The 20481-nt window shown below is 45.8% G+C and overlaps 1 protein-coding gene across 1 annotated transcript in view; it reads left to right on the top strand.

Moving 5' to 3' along the window:
- The window catches only part of LOC139235179 (zinc metalloproteinase-disintegrin-like batroxstatin-2), a 546822-nt gene that overhangs the window by 56773 nt on the left and 469568 nt on the right, over window positions 1–20481 (top strand). The window contains exons 6-7 of the mRNA XM_070866402.1: window positions 12270–12341; window positions 13381–13547. Of these exons, the coding sequence (XP_070722503.1) occupies window positions 12270–12341; window positions 13381–13547 (239 nt within the window). The remainder of the gene's footprint in view (window positions 1–12269; window positions 12342–13380; window positions 13548–20481) is intronic.

Below are 20481 nucleotides of genomic sequence, written 5' to 3' on the forward strand. Positions count from 1 at the left end.
CGGGCCAGCGAAGTCAACGTGGATCCTAGACCACGGTTTGGAGGGCCATGACCACAAACTTAGCGGTGCCTCCCTGGGTGCATTGCTCAGTTGAGAGCAAGTGTTGCATTGGCGCATGCAAGACTCCAAATCTGAGTCGATGCCGGGCCACCACACATGGGATCTGGTTCTAGCTTTCAACATTACTATGCCTGAGTAGGTACTATGTAGGTCGCGTATGAACGTTTCCCTGCCGTTCTTAGGCAAAACCACGCGATTATCCCACAAAAGACAGTACGCCTGTATGGACATTTCGTCTTTGCGCCGCTGGAACGGCTTGATCTCTTTATTGCATTTCCGCTGGTACGCTGGACCAGCTCCTATGGAGGACACAGTTTTTTACAACGAACAGTAAAGGATCCTGACTGGTCCAGGTCCTGATCTGGCGGGCCGTAACGGGTGACTTTTTGTTTTGAAATGCATCCATCACCAAGAGCAAAGTCTGCAGGCTGTGCCATTTCCACCCGGTGGACTGAGAGCATCAGCGCAGTTCTTTGTACCTGACCTGTGGTGAATTACATAGTGATATGCAGACAGTGTGAGCGCACATCTTTGGATGCGAGCAGAGGCATTGGTATTAATACCTTTGATCTCTGAGAATAGCGATATGAGCGGCTTATGGTCAGTTTCTAACTCGAACTTAAGCCCAAACAGATACTGGTGCATTTTTTTTCATCCCGTAAACGCATGCCAGAGCTTCTTTTTCAATCATGCTGTAGACTCTTTCATCCTTGGACAAACTCCTGGACGCATAAGCGACCGGTTGCAATGTTCCCGATTTGTTTGCTTGTTGTAACACACACCCGACCCTGTACGAATACGCATCACAAGCTAGCACTAAACGTTTGCATGGGTCATACAGAACAAGCAGTTTGTTGGAACATAACAGATTTCTGGCTTTCTCAAAAGATGTCTCTTGTGATTTTTCCCCCATACCCAATCATCTCCCTTGTGTAGCAACACATGTAGAGGTTCCAGCAGAGTGCTTAATCTGGGTAGGAAATTACCAAAATGATTGAGGAATCCCAGGAACGACCGCAGCTCCGTCATGTTCTGTGGTCTCGGCGTGTTCTTGATGGCCTCCGTATTGGTGTCAGTGGGTCTGATGCAGCCTGCTACAATTCTTCTCCCTAAGAACTCGACCTCTGGCGCCAGGAAAGCACACTTCGAGCGTTTCAACCTGAGTCCCACCTGGAAGCCGACTTCGAACCTCTTCCAGGTTCTGCAAATGTTCGATGGTGTCCCGACCTGTGATCAATATATTGTCCTGGAAAATCACGGTGCGCAGAACCCACTTTAGCAGACTCTCCATGTTCCTTTGAAAAATAGCCGCGGTCGATCGAATCCCAAACGGGCATCTATTGCAGATGAACAGACCTTTGTGTGTGTTGATGCAGGTGAGGCCTTTCGAAGATTCTACCATCATGTAGGCCGAGGTCAGGTCCAACTTGGTGAACGTCTTCCCTCCTGCCAGCGTCGCAAATAGGTCGTTTGCCTTGGGTAGCGGGTACTGGTCCTGCAGCAAAAAACGGTTAATCGTTACTTTATAGTCCCCACAAATTCTGACCGTGCCATCACCCTTGAGAACCAGAACAATCGGACTGGCCCAATCGTTGAAATCAACTGACGCGATGATGCCCTCTCGTTGCAGCCTGTCCAGCTCGATCTCCACTTTTTATCTCATCATGTATGGCTCCGCACGTGCCTTGTGGTAGATGGGCCGTGTACCGGGAACCAAGTGCACCTTCGTCCCAGAGAAATTTCCGATGCCTGGCTCAAACTACGACGGGAACTTGCTCAAAACCTGTGCACATGAGGCGTCGTTGACGGACGAAAGCGCTCGGATGTCGTCCCAGTTCCAGCGGATTTTTCCCAGCCAGCTTCTGCCGAACAGTGTTGGGGCCATCTCCTGGTAGAATCCATAGTGGGAGATCGTGCACCGCTCCATCATAGGAGACTTTTGCTGCTGCACTGCCAATTACAGGGATCAGCTCTTTAGTGTAAGTTCTCAGCTTGGTGTGAATAGGGCTCAGCTTGGGCCTTTGTGCCTTGTTGCATCACAGCCTCTCGAAGACCTTTTTGCTCATGATAGACTGACTCGCACCCGTGCCCAATTCCATGGATACTGGAATTCCGTTCAGTTCAACTTTTAACATGATCGGTGGACATTTCGTGGTGAAGGTGTGTACCCCGTACACTTCTGCCTCCTCGGTTCGAGTCTCTAGTTCAGTTTGATCCACCATGGATCGGTCTTCCTCTGCAACGTGGTGGTCTGCAGGGTTTGCAGCTTGTCTGCACATTCGCTGGAGGTGTCCCATTGTTCCACAGCCTTTGCACGATTGTGTTTGAAGCGGCATTGATGGGCTCGATGATCACCTCCGCAGTGCCAACAAGGTGTTAATTGCCTCGCATTAACGTTTGATGGTGGACTCTGAGTCATCTGAGGTCATACAGCTGCAGGCGTGTACGTTCTGACATATGCATTCCTGCCTGAAAACGATGTTACTTTGTGTACAGTACTTGCCGATGCATCTTTATGCTGCAAAATTTGTTTGGTGTTATCGCTGGTGGCCATAAATGCCTGGGCTAACGTTATGGCTTTGCTCAAGTTCGCTTTTTCAACAGTCAGTAGTTAGCGAAGGATAACCTCATGGACAATGGATGCCAAGCACAAAAATGTCTCTTAGCATTTTCTCCAGGAATCCACTGAATTCGCAATGTCCTGCAAAAAGCGCCTTAGTTCATCGGTGCAGCTCGCTACTTCCTGGCCTTCAGACCGTTGATATGTCGATACCTTGCCATCAGAACGCTCTCCTTCAGATTTCGGTGCTCCCGGACCAGCGTACACAGTTCTTCATACGATTTGGTTGTTGGTTTCACTGGAGCAAGAAGATTCTTCATGAGGCCATAGATTGTTGCCCCGCAGACGGTGAGGAGGATCGCCCTCCGTTTGGCAGCGTTCTCATTCCCTTCCAGCTCGTTGGCCACGAAGTATTGGTCGAGTCGCTCCACGAAGGCTTCCCAATCATCACCTTCTGAGAATTTCTCCAGGATACCGACATTCTCTGCATTTTCACGTGATGGTTCGTCATCAATTACTCGTCGCCAGTTGTTATGTCTCAAATAAAGCAATTTGACTGAGTACTGCAGACTTGAATAAGTGTGACCTTAGTCTCTTTATTCTGACTACAGAGTGCTGGCACAGCATGGGAGGCCTGCTTATATGCCGTGCTCCCAAGGAATGCTGCGATCCCTTGGGACCCCAACAGATGCGCCCTCTGGTGGCGGTAGAAGGCTGGTTAAAAAGTGTTGCATACATAACACTCTGGGTGAAGAAATTTCCCCACCATATTTCCTCTAAACCTCCCCCCAATTGCTTTAAATCTTTCCCCCCGGTTGTTGACCCCTCTGCTAAGGGAAACAGATCCTTCCTATCCACTCTATGCAGGCCCGTCATAATTTTATACACCTCAATCAGGTCTCCCCTTAGCCTCCTGTTCCAAAGAAAACAGACCCAGTGTCTCCAATCTTTCCCCATAACCAAAATTCTCCTGTCCAGGCAACATTCTTGTAAATCTCCTCTGCACCCTTTCCAGTGCAATCACATCTTTCCTCTAAAGTAGTGACCAGAACTGCACGCAGTACTCCAGCTGTGGCCTAACCAGTGTTATATACAATTCAAGCATAACCTCCCTGCTCTTGTATTCCATGCCTCGACTAATAAAGGCAAATATTTCATATGCCTTCTTAACCACCTTTTCTACCTGGCCTGCTACCTTCAGGGATCTGTGGACCTGCACTCCACGGTCCCTTTGTTCCTCTACACTTCTCAGTATCGTACCATTTAATGTGTATTCCCTTGCCTTGTTAGCCCTCCCCAGATGCATTACCTCACACTTATCTGGATTGAATTCCATTTGCCACTGTTCTGCCCACCTGACCAGTCCATTGATATCTTCCTGCAGTCTGCAGCTTTCTTCTTCATTATCAACCACACAGCCTATTTTAATGTCCTATGCAAACTTCTTAATCATACCCCCAACATTTAACTCCGTCATTGATATATACCACAAAAAGCCCAGGATCCCATAAGCCTTTTTAACTGCTTTCCCAACCTGCCCTGCCACCTTGGTATCTTGGCCTTTATTGTAAAGGGGATGGAGTATAAAAGCAGGGAAGTCTTGCTACAGCTATACAGAGTATTGGTGAGACCACACGTGGAATACTGCGTGCAGTTTTGGTTTCAATATTTACGAAAGGGTATACTTGCTTTTGAGGCAGTTTAGAGAAGGTTCACTCGGTTGATTCCGGGGATGAGGGGGTTGACTTATGAGGAAAGGTTGAGTAGGTTGGACCTCTACTCATTGGAGTTCAGAAGAATGAGAGGTGATCTTATCGAAACGATTAAGATTATGAGGGGGCTTGACAAGGTGGATGCAGAGAGGATGTTTCCACTGATGGGGGAGACTAGAACTAGAGGGCATGATCTTCGAATAAGGGGCCGCCCATTTAAAACAGAGATCAGGAGAAATTTCTTCTCTCTCAGGGTTGTAAATCTGGAATTCGCTGCCTCAGAGAGCTGTGGAAGCTGGGACATTGAAAAAATTTAAGACAGAAATAGACAGTTTCTTAAACAATAAGGGAATAAGAGGTTATGGGGAGCGGGCAGGGAAGTGGAGCTGAGTCCATGATCGGATCAGCCATGATCGTATTGAATGGCGGCGCAGGCTCGAGGGGCCGTATGGCCTACTCCTGTTCGTAGTTCTTATGTTCAACGATTTATGCATACGTATACCCAGGTCTTTGTTTGTGCACCCCCTTTAGGATTGTACTATTTACTTTATATGTCCTCTCATCATTCTTTCTACCAAAATGCATAACTTCATACTTTTCTATGTTAAATTTCATCTGTCACGTGTCCGCCCATTCCACCAGCCTGTCTGTCTTCCTGAAGCCTATTATTCTCATCCTCACTGTTCATTATACTGCCAAGTTTTGAAATCTTGCCCTATACCCCACATCCATGTCATTAATATATATCAAGAAAAGCAGTGGTCCTAGAACCGACCCCTGGGGAACACAACTGTATACCTTCCTCCAGTCCGAAAAAGAACCGTTCACCCCTACTCTCTTGGAGTGCTAAAGCGGAAATTCCCAGCAGCAGCACATCCTTTTCGCCTGGCGATACTTTTCCACTTCCTGAAAAGCTATCACCACAAAAGGGACGCTATGCAATTTCTAACCCTTATTTTCCAAGGGTTATGTGGCTTCGTTATTCTTCCTACCAAAATGTATTACTTCTAGTTAGCTATATTGAAGTTAATTTGTCAATTATACGCCCATTCTACAAGTTTATTAATGTCTTCCTGTATTTTGTCACAGTCCTCCTCTTGGTGTTCCCCAATTTGCTGCCATAGGCAAATTTTGAAATTGTACTTCTGATTCCTGCAGCCAGATCATTTATGTAAATGATGAACAACATGGTCCCAGCAACGATCCTTGTGAACACCATTTCCCACCTTTTGCCAATCCAAGTAAATACCTTTATCCCCAACTCTCGGTTTTCTGTTTAAAGTCAGCTTACTATCCATTCTGCTACATTAGTCATGACTGTGCTCTGTGCTATCTTCGTGAAAGCGTTTTGGAAATCACATATTTTACATCTGCTGCATTACCCTTATCTGCTTTTTCTGTACTTCTTCAAAGAATTGAGTAAGGTTGTTCAACCCTCCCTTTTCGAATCCGTGCTAATTACCCTTTATTATATTTTCAGTTTCTAGTTGTTTTTCACTTCATCTTTGATTAAGCATTCCATTATCTTTCCTACTACCGACATTAAGCTAATTGGTCTATAGTTCTCTGGGCTTGTTCTATCTCCTTTTATACGTATAGGAATCACATTAGCTGTCCGCTAGTCCTCTGGCACTATTCCCTTTGCTAATGAATTTATCTGATATATCTAATAGTGTCTGGTATCTCTTCACTAACTTCTTTCAACATGCGTGGATGCAATCAATCTGGACCAGGGATTTTATCCTCTCGAAGTTGAATTCATTTATCAATTATCTCCCTCCTTTCTATCTTAAATGTCTCTACCCTTTTTGATCTCTTCTAATGTCATGCTCACTATGGTAGTTTGTCTGGGAAATACTGAGCCAAAGTAATTGTTTAATCATGATCATAGACAGTCTCTCAGAGTTGAGGATGTCTTAATTGTTTAATATTACTGCCATTTCAGTGTCATTACCTATGAATGTATTGTGTGTATCCCTTCGTGGCCCTATTCCTTTCCTGATTTTCTTTTGTTATTTATGTGTTTGTAGAATATCTTATTTATTTTTATATTTCTTGATAATTTGATTTCGTAGTTTCTCTTTGCCTTGCTAATTGTTTTTTAACTAAATCAAAAATCAAGTTAGGAGTTAATAAGAACATAAGAAATAGGAACAGGAATAGGCAATACAGCCCCTCGAGCCTGCTCCGCCATTTAATACGATTATGGCTGATCCGATCATGGACTCAGGTCCACTTCCCTGCCCGCTCCCCATAATCCCTTAATCCCTTATCGGTTAAGAAGCTGTCTATCTCTGTCTTAAATTTAGTCCCGGCTTCCACAGCTCTCTGAGGCAGCGAATTCCACAGATTTACAACCCTCCGAGAGAAGAAATTCTTCCTCATCTCAGTTTTAAATGGGCGGCCCCTTAATCCAAGATTATGCCCTCTAGTTCTAGTCTCCCCTATCAGTGGAAGAGTTTTAGCATTGTGCTCCCAGAGGAGCTTCAGACTGGATCTATTTTAAAATAGGAAGAGGAATACTCTGCAGAAGTTTGTTCCGGCGGGCATGTACTATATTAAGGTGGCAAGGAGCAGGGAAAGGCCATTATTCCTGTCACGGAAGTGCAGCATTTTTATCGCTGATGCATTCGCATCATGGCGTCTGTTTATTTCTTTGATACGGTAAACTGCGAAAGGCCTTGCTTTTAATTCAAAACCAGTTTTTATTGTCTCAACCAGCTGTCAGAGGTAGGAGCCAAATGATTGAATTCAGATCATTAAAGCAGATGGAGATACAGAGCTCTGGGAGTGGGAGTGCAAGGGGTAGAGAGAGTAGTTTTATACTCTGAATGAGTGATCACAGTGTGGTTGAATTTGTAATACAGATTTAGGGTGAGGAAGTAGTGTCTCAAACGAGCGTACTATGCTTAAACAAAGGGGACTACAGTGGGATGAGGGCAGAGTTGGCTAAAGTAGACTGGGAACACAGACTAAACAGTGGCACAATTGAGGAACAGTGGAGGACTTTTAAGGAGCTCTTTCATAGTGCTCAACAAAAATATATTCGAGTGAAAAAGAAGGGCGGTAAGAGAAGGGATAACCAGCCGTGGATAACCAAGGAAATAAAGGAGAGTATCAAATTAAAAACCAATGCGTATAAGGTGGCCAAGGTTAGTGGGAAACTAGAAGATTGGGAAAATTTTAAACGACAGCAAAGAATGACTAAGAAAGCAATAAAGAAAGGAAAGACAGATTACGAAGGTAAACTTGCGCGAAACATAAAAACAGATAGTAAAAGCTTTTACCGATATATAAAACGGAAAAGAGTGACTAAAGTAAATGTTGGTCCCTTAGAAGATGAGAAGGGGGATTTAATAATGGGAAATGTGGAAATGGCTGAGACTTTAAACAATTATCTTGCTTCTGTCTTCACAGTGGAAGACACAAAAACCATGCCAAAAGTTGCTGGTCATGGGAATGTGAGAAGGGAGGACCTTGAGACAATCACTATCACTAGGGAGGTAGTGCTGGACAGGCTAATGGGACTCAAGGTAGACAAGTCCCCTGGTCCTGATGAAATGCATCCCAGGGTATTAAAAGAGATGGCGGAAGTTATAGCAGATGCATTCGTTATAATCTACTAAAATTCTCTGGACTCTGGGGAGGTACCATCGGATTGGAAAGCAGCTAATGTAACGCCTCTGTTTAAAAAATGGGCAGACAAAAGGCAGGTAACTATAGGCCGGTTAGTTTAACATCTGTAGTGGGGAAAATGCTTGAAGCTATCATTAAGGAAGAAATAGTGGGACATCTAGATAGGAATAGTGCAATCAAGCAGACGCAACATGGATTCATAAAGGGGAAATCATGTTTAACTAATTTACTGGAATTCTTTGAGGATATAACGAGCATGGTGGATAGAGTTGTACCGATGATGTGGTGTATTTAGATTTCCAAAAGGCATTCGATAAGGTGCCACACAAAAGGTTACTGCAGAAGATAAAGGTACGCGGAGTCAGAGGAAATGTATTAGCATGGATCGAGAATTGGCTAACTAACAGAAAGCAGCGAGTCGGGATAAATGGGTCCTTTTCAGGTTGGCAATCGGTGGTTAGTGGTGTGCCACAGGGATCGGTGCTGGGACCACAACTGTTTACAATATACATAGATGACCTGGAAGAGGGGACAGAGTGTAGTGTAACAAAATTTGCAGATGACACAAAGATTAGTGGGAAAGCGGGTTGTGTAGAGGACACAGAGAGGCTGCAAAGAGATTTAGATAGGTATAGTGAATGGGCTAAGGTTTGGCAAATGGAATACAATGTCGGAAAATGTGAGGTCATCCACCTTGGGGAAAAAAAAACAGTAAAAGGGAATATTATTTGAATGGGGAGAAATTACAACATGCTGTGGTGCAGAGGGACCTGGGGGTCCTTGTGCATGAATCCCAAAAAGTTAGTTTGCAGGTGCAGCAGGTAATCAGGAAGGCGAATGGAATGTTGGCCTTCATTGCGAGAGGGATGGAGTACAAAAGCAGGGAGGTCCTGCTGCAACTACAGGATATTAGTGAGGCCACACCTGGAGTACTGTGTGCAGTTTTGGTCACCTTAGTTAAGGAAGGATATACTGGCTTTGGAGGGGGTACAGAGACGATTCACTCGGCTGATTCTGGAGATGAGGGGGTTACCTTATGATGATAGATTGAGTAGACTGGGTTTTTTTACTCGTTGGAGTTCAGAAGGATGAGGGGTGATCTTATAGAAACATTTAAAATAATGAAAGGGATAGACAAGATAGAGGCAGAGAGGTTGTTTCCACTGGTCGGGGAGACTAGAACTAGGGGGCACAGCCTCAAAATACGGGGGAGCCAATTTAAAACTGAGTTGAGAAGGAATTTCTTCTCCCAGAGTGTTGTGAATCTGTGGAATTCTCTGCCCAAGGAAGCAGTTGAGGCTAGCTCATTGAATGTATTCAAGTCACAGATAGATAGATTTTTAACCAATAAGGGAATTAAGGGTTACGGGGAGCGGGCGGGTAAGTGGAGCTGAGTCCACGGCCAGATCAGCCATGATCTTGTTGAATGGCGGAGCAGGCTCGAGGGGCTAGATGGCCTACTCCCGTTCCTAATTCTTAGTTCTTATGTTATCTATTCATAGATAAGCTGCATCTATCCATCTTCTCACCATGTCCCTTCTTACCGCCTCTCTCAATGTCAGCTGTTGCTGGGTTGGCAGTCTCAGAAGGTTGTGGGTTCAAGATCCACTCCAGAGACTTGTGCACAATATCTAGGCTGGCACTCAGTGTTGTACTGAGGAAGTGTTTGTGGTGTGTTCAAATTGGCTGCCGTGTTTCCTACATTTCAAAAAGTACGTCATTGGTTGTAAAGCACTTTGGGACGTCCGCTGGTAATGAAAGGTGCTATATAAATGCAAGTCTTTCTTTCTCATCAGAATTGTATCAAATTATCCGTTGAACTCCTTTATACTGTCTGCTGCAGTTGCTCTCCCTGGTCTCAGCGAACAGATGGTATTGGAGCAGAAATTTCTGCCTTGCAAATCATTTAAGCCCCGAATTTAACCTGGGATGAGACCCAGGTGGGCAGGGAGTTAAATCGGGGCAGAGAGCTTCGCTCTTCATTCTCAGCTCACCCACGCCCGCTGTCATATTAAGTCCTGTGTTTACATAAGAAATAGGAACAGGAGCAGGCGATACGGCCCCTCGAGCCTTTTCCACCATTCAATAAGATCATGGCTGATCTGATCATGGACTGAGCTCCACTTCCCCGCCTGCTCCCCATAACCCCTTATTCCCTTATCGTTCAAGAAACTGTCTATTTCTGTCTTAAATTTATTCAATGTCCCAGCTTCCACAGCTCTCTGATGCAGCAAATTCCACAGATTTACAACCCTCTGAGAAGAAATTCCTCCTCATCTCTGTTTTAAATGGGCGGCCCCTTATTCGAAGATCATGCCCTCTAGTTCTAGTCTCCCCCATCAGTGGAAACATCCTCTCTGCATCCACCTTATCAAGCCCCCTCATAATCTTACATGTTTCGATAAGATCACCTCTCATTCTTCTGAACTCCATTGAGTAGAGGCCCAACCTACTCAACCTTACCTCATAAGTCAAACCCCTCATCCCCGGAATCAACCTAGTGAACCTTCTCTGAACTGCCTCCAAAGCAAGTATATCCTTTCGTAAATATGGAAACCAAAACTGTACACAGTATTCCAGGTGTGGCATCACCAATACCCCTTATAACTGTAGCAAGACTTCCCTGTTTTTATACTCCATCCCCTTTACAATAAAGGCCGAGATACTACTTGCTGTACCTGCATACTATCCTTTTGTGTTTCATGCACAAGTACGCTGTGAGGCGAGAGCAGTACAGCCAGGCAGCAGCAGGCTCCGAGCTGCGGAGACGAGTTCGGCCGTTCGGCCAGGGAATAGGGGCGGCGGGCGGCGTGCAAAGCCAGACTAGGAAATTGCTATGAATTATTATGGTTATATTATTTTCTGAGACACGAGTAGGGAGTTTAAGAAGTTTATAAATGTCTAGAAAATTGAAGGTACAAATCATGAAAGGGATGTAGTATAATTTTATCACCATTAATGGATTTCAGTGGCAGCTCACCAGTGCGAATCAAATTTTTCTTTTTGAAGGAATACAAAATAGCTCTGCCAAGATGAGAAAGGTGGAAAAGAAATGAACTTTGTGTCCCACTGCACATTCGTGCACGCTCCAGCGCGCATGCGCAGGGCTGCTGGCACTAAATGTGCTGCTTTGAGCTAACCCCGCCCCCCCTGCCAGCAGTTCTTCAGCGCCATGCCTTGGCCCCGCCCCCAGCTGCTCCTGCTGTGCCGCGCCGACCTGGAAAGGGCCCGAGAAACATCGCAGAATACGGAGGTAGGCATTAGGCGCACTTTTTGTTCGACGAAATAGGCGTGCCTCTTGGAGGTGCGCCGTTCTAAGGGAAGGCCGAAACTTGAGCCCATTATCTTACTGAGTACCATCTCCTTAGTGATTGTGTTTGTGTAAAGTTCCTCCCCCCCGCCATAGTCCCTTGACTATCCACTGTTGGAATATTGTTAGTGTCCTCTACCGTAAAAACTGATACAAAATGTTTGTTCAGAGTTTCTGCCATCTCCGTGTTCCCCATTATTAGTTCCCCGGTCTCGTCCTTTAAGGGACCAACATTTACTTTAGCCATCTTATCCTTTTTATACACCTATAGAAACTCTTGCTATCTGTTTTTATATTTTGTGCTAGTTTACTTTCATAGTCTATCTTCCCTTTCCTAATCATTTTTTTAGTCGCTCTTTGCTGGCTTTTAAAAGCTTCCCAGTCTTCTGTCCTCCCACTAGTTTTGGCCACTTTATATGACCTTGTTTTTAATTGGACACCGTCCTTTATTTCTTTAGTTAGCCACGGATGGCTCTCTTTTCTCTTACACCCTTTCCTCCTCACTGGAATATATTTTTCTTGAGAGTTATGAAATATCTCCTTAAATGTATGCCACTGTTCACCAACCGTCCTATACTTTAATCTATTTTCCCAGTCCACTTTACTCAACTCTGCCCTCATACCTTCCTAGTCTCCTTTATTTAAGCTTTGTACGCTGGTTTGAGATCCAACTTTCTCATCCTCCATCTGAATTTGAAATTCAACCATGCCATGATCACTCATTCCAAGGGGATCCTTTACCAAGAGATTGTTTACTGGGAGATTGTTTATTAATCCTGTCTCATTACACAGGACCAGATCTAAGATAGTCTACCCCCATGGGATGTACGGCACAGAAAGAGGTCATTTGGCCCAGCAGTCCATGCCGGTGTTTGCGGCAGCATTGGGAGTGCGTGTCCCATGGCAGCTTCGGAACCAGCAATAAATAAAGCAGTCACTTCAAGAAATTGTAACCCGTTAAATATAAATGTGTTTTGATTTTCTCTCTCAGTATCAGAGTGCATTTAATAGCAAACGAAAAGTGATCAGTCGATTGGCTAATGCTGTTAATTACGTGGATTTGGTGAGTATGAGAACAGATTGAGATATTGGTACCATCGGTTAAGGCAATAATTTTCTCTGTACTCCATCACAGTGTGCAGTGAGACGGGGGGTTTATGGGATAGTAAATAGGGCAGTGAGTGGGGGGGGGGGTGTTTATGGGATGGATAAACAGGGTAGTGATGGGGGGGGGGTTATGGGATGGGTAAACAGGGCAGTGAGGGGGGAGATTTATGGGATGGTAAACAGGGCAGTGAGAGGGGGGTTATGGGATGGTAAACAGGGCAGTGAGGGGGGAGATTTATGGGATGGTAAACAGGGCAGTGAGGGGGGAGATTTATGGGATGGTAAATAGGGCAGTGAGGGGGGGGTTATGGGATGGGTAAACAGGGCAGTGAGGGGGGGGTTATGGGATGGGTAAACAGGGCAGTGAGGGGGGGGTTATGGGATGGGTAAACAGCACAGTGAGGGGTGGGGGGTTTATGGGATGGGTAAACAGCACACTGGGGGGGGTTTATCGGATGGTTAATTAGGGCAGTGGGGAGAGCGGGTTTATGGGATGGGTAAACAGCACAGTGAAGGGGGGGCGGTTTATGGGATGGTAAACAGGGCAGTGGGGGGGGGGGTTTATGGGATGGTAAACAGCACAGTGAGGGGGGGTGGTTTATAAGTTGGGTAAATAGGGCAGTGAGGGGGGGGTTTATGGGATGGTAACTAGGGCAGTGAAGGGGGGTTTATGGGATGTAACTAGGGCAATGGGGGGCGCGGGTTTATGGGATGGTAAACAGCACAGTGAGGGGGGGGTTATGGGATGGGTCAACAGAGCAGTGGGTGGGGTTTATGGGATGGTAAACAGGGCAGTGGGGGGGTGGGGTTATGGGATGGTAATCAGGGCAGTGAGGGAAGGGGGGTTTATAGGATGGGTAAATAGGGCAGTGAGGAGGGGGGGGGGGTTATGGGATGGGTAAACAGGGCAGTGAGACCGGGTGCTTCATGCAATAATGGGGTATGGAGTTGGTAATTTCAGTTGATGATTACTGACACATTCCATCTCACTGCAGTTCTACAGACCGCTGTATATTCGAATTGCACTGATTGGTGTTGAGGTGTGGACAACAGACCAGATAGTCATGGATGACAATGCGCTGGGCATCATGAAACGATTCCTCAATTGGAGGAAAACAAATCTTCTACCAAGGTTACATAATGACAATGCTCACCTCGTAATGTAAGCTGCTATTACTGTCAGGTCTGCTTTTTTTTTAAATAAAAAGACTAGTTTGGGATATAGGACTAGCTCTGAGTGCATGCTGTTTTCAGATAGCTGTAGTGCCAAAACTTATCCCTTCAGACTGTTAGTGGTGGTCCCACTTACAATTTACTTTTCAAAATAACAGCGTTCACAGCTTAAATGTTTAATTTTAACAGAATTATGAAGCGTACTATAACAATTTATTCATACACTGAACAGCAGCACTTACTGCAAGAGCTTGCAAATTTGTAGCTACAACATCCAAGAAAAGATACAGTTTTGAGCTCGGTGTACTTGACTGATCAAACATAATGGAATTCCAATGTATCTATTTTAACTACCACTTTCAAACCTCCGTGACAATTTGCATGTTTCATAGTTATATAACATCATTGTCATTCAACACTGATTTGACCATCCTTTCCTTGCAGGACATAGAAACATAGGTGCAGGAGTAGGCCATTAGGCCCTTCGAGCCTGCACCACCATTCAATAAGATCATGGCTGATCATTCACCTCAGTACCCCTTTCCTGCTTTCTCTCCATACCCCTTCATCCCTTTAGCCGTAAGGGCCATATCTAACTCCCTCTTGAATATATCCAATGAACTGGCATCAACAACGCTCTGCGGTAGAGTATTCCACAGGTTAACAACTCTCTGAGTGATGAAGTTTCTCCTCATCTCGGTCCTAAATGGCCTACCCCTTATCCGAAGACTGTGTCCCTTGGTTCTGGACTTCCCCAACATCGGGAACAATCTACCCGCATCTAACCTGTCCAGTCCCGTCAGAATTTTACATGTTTCTATGAGATCCCCTCTCATCTTTCTAAACTCCAGTGAATACAGGCCCAGTCGATCCAGTCTCTCCTCGCATGTCAGTCCAGCCATCCCGGGAATCAGTCTGTGAACCTTCGCTGCACTCCCTCAATAGCAATAACGTCCTTCCTCAGATTAGGAGACTAAAACTGAACACAATATTCCAGTTGAGGCCTCACCAAGGCCCTGTACAACTGCAGTAATACCTCCCTGCTCCTATACTCAAATCCCCTAGTTATGAAGGCCAACATACCATTTGCCGCCTTCACCGCCTGCTGTACCTGCATACCAACTTTCAATGACTGATGTACCATGACACCCAGGTCTCGTTGCACCTCCCCTTTTCCTAATCTGCCGCCATTCAGATAATATTCTGCCTTCGTGTTTTTGCCACCAAAGTGGATAACCTCACATTTATCCTCATTATACTGCATCTGCCATGCATTTGCTCATTCACGTTACCTGTCCAAGTCACCCTGCAGCCTCTTAGCGTCCTCCTCACAGGTCACACCACCACCCAGCTTAGTGTCATCTGCAAACTTGGAGATATTACACTCAATTCATTGATGCATATTGTCAATAGCTGGGGTCCCAGCACTGAGCCGTGCGGCACCCCACTAGTCACTGCCTGCCATTCTGAAAAGGACCCGTTTATCCCGACTCTCTGCTTCCTGTCTGCCAACCAGTTCTCTATCCATGTCATTACATTACCCCCAATACAATGTGCTTTAATTTTGCACATCAATCTCCTGTGTGGGACCTTGTCCAATCTACTGGCTACATCCTCAAAAAATTCTAGAAGATTTGTCAAGCATGATTTCCCTTTCATAAATCCATGTTGACTTGGACCGATCCTGTCACTACTTTCCAAATGCGCTGTTATTTCATCTTTAATAATTGATTCAAACATTTTCCCCACTACTGATGTCAGGCTAACTGGTCTATAATTAACTGTTTTCTCTCTCCCTCCTTTTTTAAAAAGTGGTGTTACATTAGCTACCCTCCAGTCCATAGGAACTGATCCAGAGTTGATAGACTGTTGAAAAATGATCACCAATGCATCCACTATTTCTAGGGCTACTTCCTTAAGTACTCTGGAATGCATCCCAATCAGGCCCCGGGGATTTATCAGCCTTCAATCCCATCAATTTCCCTAACACAATTTCCCGCCTAATAAGGATTTCCTTCAGTTCCTTCTTCTCACGAGACCCTCGGTCCCCCAGTAATTCCGGAAGGTTATTTGTGTCTTCCTTCGAAGACAGAACAAAAGTATTTGTTCAACTGATCTGCCATTTCTTTCTCCCCCATTATAAATTCACCTGAATCTGACTGCAAGGGTCCTACATTTGTCTTCACTAATCTTTTTCTCTTCACATATCCATTGAAGCTTTTGCAGTCAGTTTTTATGTTCCCAGCAAGCTTCCTCTCATACTCTATTTTCCCCCTCCTAATTAAACCCTTTGTCCTCCTCTGCTGAGTTTTAACTTTCTCCCAGTCCTCAGATTTGCTGCTTTTTCTGGCCGATTTATATGCCTCTTCCTTGGATTTAACACGATCCTTAATTTCCCTTGTTAGCCACGGTTGAGCCACCTTCCCCATTTTATTTTTACTCCAGACAGGGATGTACAATTGTTGAAGTTCATCCATGTGATCTTAAAATGTTTGCCATTGCCTATCCACCATCATCCCTTTAAGTATCATTCGCCAGTCTATTCCAGCCAATTCACGTCTCATACCATCGAAGTTACCTTTCCTTAAGTTCAGTACCCTAGTCTCTGAATTAACTCTGTCACTCTCCATCTTAATAAAGAATTCTACCATATTATGGTCACTCTTCCCCAAGGGGCCTCGCACAACAAGATTGCAAATTAGTCCTTTCTCATTACACATCACCCAGTCTAGGATGGCCAGCCCTCTAGTTGGTTCCTCGACATATTGGTCTAGAAAACCATCCCTAAACCTCCAGGAAATCCTCCTCCACCGCATTGTTACCAGTTTGGTAAGCCCAGTCAATATGTAGATTGAAGTCGCCCATGATAACTGCTGTACCTTTATTGCATGCATCCCTAATTTCTTGTTTGATGCTGTCCCCATCCTCATTACTACTGTTTGGTGGCCTGTACACAACTCCCACTAGTATTTTCTGCCCTTTTGGTATTCCGTAGCTCCAGCCATACAGATTCCACATCTTCTAAGCTAATGTCCTTCCTTACTATTGCATTAATTTCCTCTTTAACCAGCAACGCCACCCCACCTCCTTTTCCTTTCTGTCTATCCTTCCGAAATGATGATGAGTTCCCAGCCTATCTGCGTTGTTAATTCGTACACCTTATTCCAAATACTCCTCACATTGAGGCAAAGAGCCTTCAGGCTTGTCTTTTTAACACCCTTTGCCCCTCTAGGATTTTGCTGTAATGTGGCCCTTTTTGCTTTTTGCCTTGGATTTCTCTGCCCTCCACTTTTACATTTCTTCTTTCTATCTTTTGCTTCTGCCTCCATTTTATTTCCCACTGTCTCCCTGCATAGGTTCTCATCCCCCTGCCATATTAGTTTAACCCCTCCCCAGCAGCACTAGCAAACACTCCCCCTAGGACATTGGTTCCAATCCTGGCCAGGTGCAGACCATCCGGTTTGTACTGGTCCCACCTCCCCCAGAACTGGTTCCAATGTCCCAGGAATTTGAATCCCTCCCTTCTGCACCACTCCTGATGCCATGTGTTCATCTGAGCTATCCTGCGATTCCTATTCTGACTAGCACGTGGCACTGGTAGCAATCCTGAAATTACTACTTTTGAGGTCCTACTTTTTAATTTAGCTCCTAGCTCCTTAAATTCATCTTGTAGGACCTCATCCCCTTTTTAACGATATAATTGGTACCTATATGTACCACGACAACTGGATGTTTACCCTCCCCTTTTAAAATGTCCTGCATACCGCTCTGAGACATCCTTGATCCTTGCGCCAGGGAGGCAACATACCATCCTGGAGTCTCGATTGCGGCCGCAGAAACGTCGATCTATTCCCCTTACAGTAGAATCTCCTTCCACAATAGCTCTCCCACTCTTTTTCTTGCCCTCCTCTGCAGCAGAGCCACCCATGGTGCCATGAACATGGCTGCTGCTGCCCTCCCCTAATGAGTCAACCCCCCCCCCCCAACAGTACCCAAAACAGTGTATCTGTTTTGGAGGTGGATGACCGCAGGGGAGCCCTGTACTACCTTCCTTCCACTGCTCTTCCTGCTGGTCACCCATTCGCTATCTGCCTCAGTAACCTTTACCTGCGGTGTGACCAACTCACTATTTACTGTGCTATTTACGACATCCTCGGCATCGTGGATGCTCCAGAGTGAATCCACCCGCAGCTCCAGTGCCGCAATGCGGTCTGTCAGGAGCTGCAGCAGGATACACTTCCCGCACATCTAGTCGTCAGGGACACTGGAAGCGTCCCTGAGTTCCCACATAGCACAGGAGGAGCATGACACGTGTCCGAGCTCTCCTGCCAAGTTTGCAGATGACACTAAACTGGGTGAGAGTGTGGGCTAAGAGGCTGCAGGGTGACTTGGGCAGGTTAGGTGAGTGGGCAAATGCATGGCAGATGCAGTATAATGTGGATAAATGTGAGGTTATCCACTTTGGGGGCAAAAACACAAAGGCAGAATATTATCTGAATGGTGGCAGATTAGGAAAAGGGGAGGTGCAACGAGAGCTGGGTATCATGGTTCATCAGTCATTGAAAGTCGGCATGCAGGTACAACAGGCGGTGATGAAGGCAAATGGTATGTTGACCTTCATAGCGAGGGGATTTGAGTATAGGAGCACGGAGGTCTTACTGCAGTTGTACAGGGCCTTGGTGAGGCCTCAGCTAGAATATTGTGTTCAGTTTTGGTCTCCTAATCTGAGGAAGGACGTTCTTGCTATTGAGCGAGTGCAGCGAAGGTTCACCAGACTGATTCCCTGGATGGCTGGACTGACATATGAGGAGAGACTGGATCAACTGGGCCTTTATGCACTGGAGTTTAGAAGGATGAGAGGGGATCTCATAGAAACATATAAGATTCTGACTGGACTGGGCAGGTTAGATGCGGGAAGAATGTTCCCGATGTTGGGGAAGTCCAGAACCAGGGGACATAGTCTCAGGATAAGGGGTAGGCCATTTAGGACTGAGATGAGGAGAAACTTCTTCACTCAGAGAGTTGTTAACCTGTGGAATTCCCTACCGCAGAGAGTTGTTGATGACAGTTCAATGGATATATTCAAGAGGGAGTTAGATATGGCCCTTACAGCTATAGGGATCAAGGGGTATGGAGAGAAAGCAGGAAAGGGGTACTGAGGGAATGATCAGACTTGATCTTATTGAATGTTGGTTCAGGCTCGAAGGGCCGATTGGCCTACTCCTGCACCTATTTGCTATGTGAACCCCTAGATTAACTTAGTTTGGCAACATTGATAAAGGTTACCTACTGATAAAGGAATAGAAAAAGAAAAACTACCCACCACTCACCAGCTAATCACTTACCCCCTTGGCTGTGACATCACCCTTCGATTTATTTCTACTTTTTTGCCTTCTCTCCCTGCAGCTGCACCGGCTAGCCTTTTAAAGGCCTCCCGACTCAACGCGCCACCTCCTCGACGTCCCACTGGTTGCTCCCCGCCTGTTGGGCTTTTTATAGGCCTCCCAACTCACCGCGCTGCCTCCTCGATGTCCCGCTGGCTGCTCGCCACCTGTTATCGGTAATCCCCTTCACACTCCCTAACTTTCCTCATCAATGATCTTTCCCAGGCAGATGTTCTCCTTCAAGGCCTTCTGAACAAACAGTCTTTATTCTGTGCCTGCAATAAATGTAGTTTTCGTTTTATATGTGAACCTGTAAATACCTTGTTTAACCACCAGAGGGCTCATCCCCTGGAGTCCCAAGGGATCCCACAATCCCTTGGGAGCGCCTGTACATAAGGAGGCCTCAGAGGCTGAAGAGGCACTCTGGAGACCTGTAATAAAGGACTGCGGTCACACTTTACTTTGAGCTCGCAGTATCTGGCCAGACTCTTTATTCAATACATAACAACTGGCGACGAGATACAGATGACGAACCCCACCGCAACGATGCAGATAACAGTGGGCATTCTGGATAAATTTTCGGAGGGAGATGATTGAGAAACCTTCGTGGAGCGACTCGACCAATACTTCGTGGCCTACAAGCTGGACTGAGAAGCGAACACTGCCAAACGAAGGGCGATTCTCCTTCCCGTTTGCGGGGCACCAACGTATGGCCTCATGAAAAATCTGCTTGCTCCAGCGAAACCCACAGAGAAGTCGTATGATAATTTGTGCACACTGGTCCAGGAGCATCTAAACCCGAAGGAAAGCGTTCTGATAGCGAGGTACCGGTTCGACATGTACAAGCAGTCTGAAGGCCAGGAAGTGGCGAGCTATGTCGCCGAGCTAACATGCCTTGCAGGACATTGCGAATTTGAAGGACATTTGGAGCACATGCTCAGGGACTTCTTTGTGCTTGGCATTGGCCATGAAATAATACTTCGCAAACGTTTGACTGTTGAGACCCCAACCTCGAGTAAAACCATAGCGATAGCCCAGGCATTCATCGCCACGAGTGACAATACCAAACAAATATCCCAGCACACTGTTACAAGTACTGTGAACAAAGTAATGTTGTTTTCGAATCAACATGTAGGGCAGGCCTCACATGCGTGCAGCTGCACGTCCGCAGATAGAAACATAGAAACATAGAAAACAGGTGCAGGAGTAGGCCCTTCGAGCCTGCACCACCATTCAATGAGTTCATGGCTGAACATGCAACCTCAGTACCCCATTCCTGCTTTCTCGCCATACCCCTTGATCCCCCTAGTAGTAAGGACCTCATCTAACTCATTTTTGAATATATTTAGTGAATTGGCCTCAACAGCTTTCTGTGGTAGAGAATTCCACAGGTTCACCACTCTCTGGGTGAAGAAGTTTCTCCTCATCTCGGTCCTAAATGGCTTACCCCTTATCCTTAGACTGTGACCCCTGGTTCTGGACTTCCCCAACATTGGGAACATTCTTCCTGCATCTAACCTGTCTAAACCCATCAGAATT

Source organism: Pristiophorus japonicus, chromosome 2 (assembly GCF_044704955.1).
Source record: "Pristiophorus japonicus isolate sPriJap1 chromosome 2, sPriJap1.hap1, whole genome shotgun sequence".
NCBI lineage: Eukaryota > Metazoa > Chordata > Chondrichthyes > Pristiophoridae > Pristiophorus > Pristiophorus japonicus.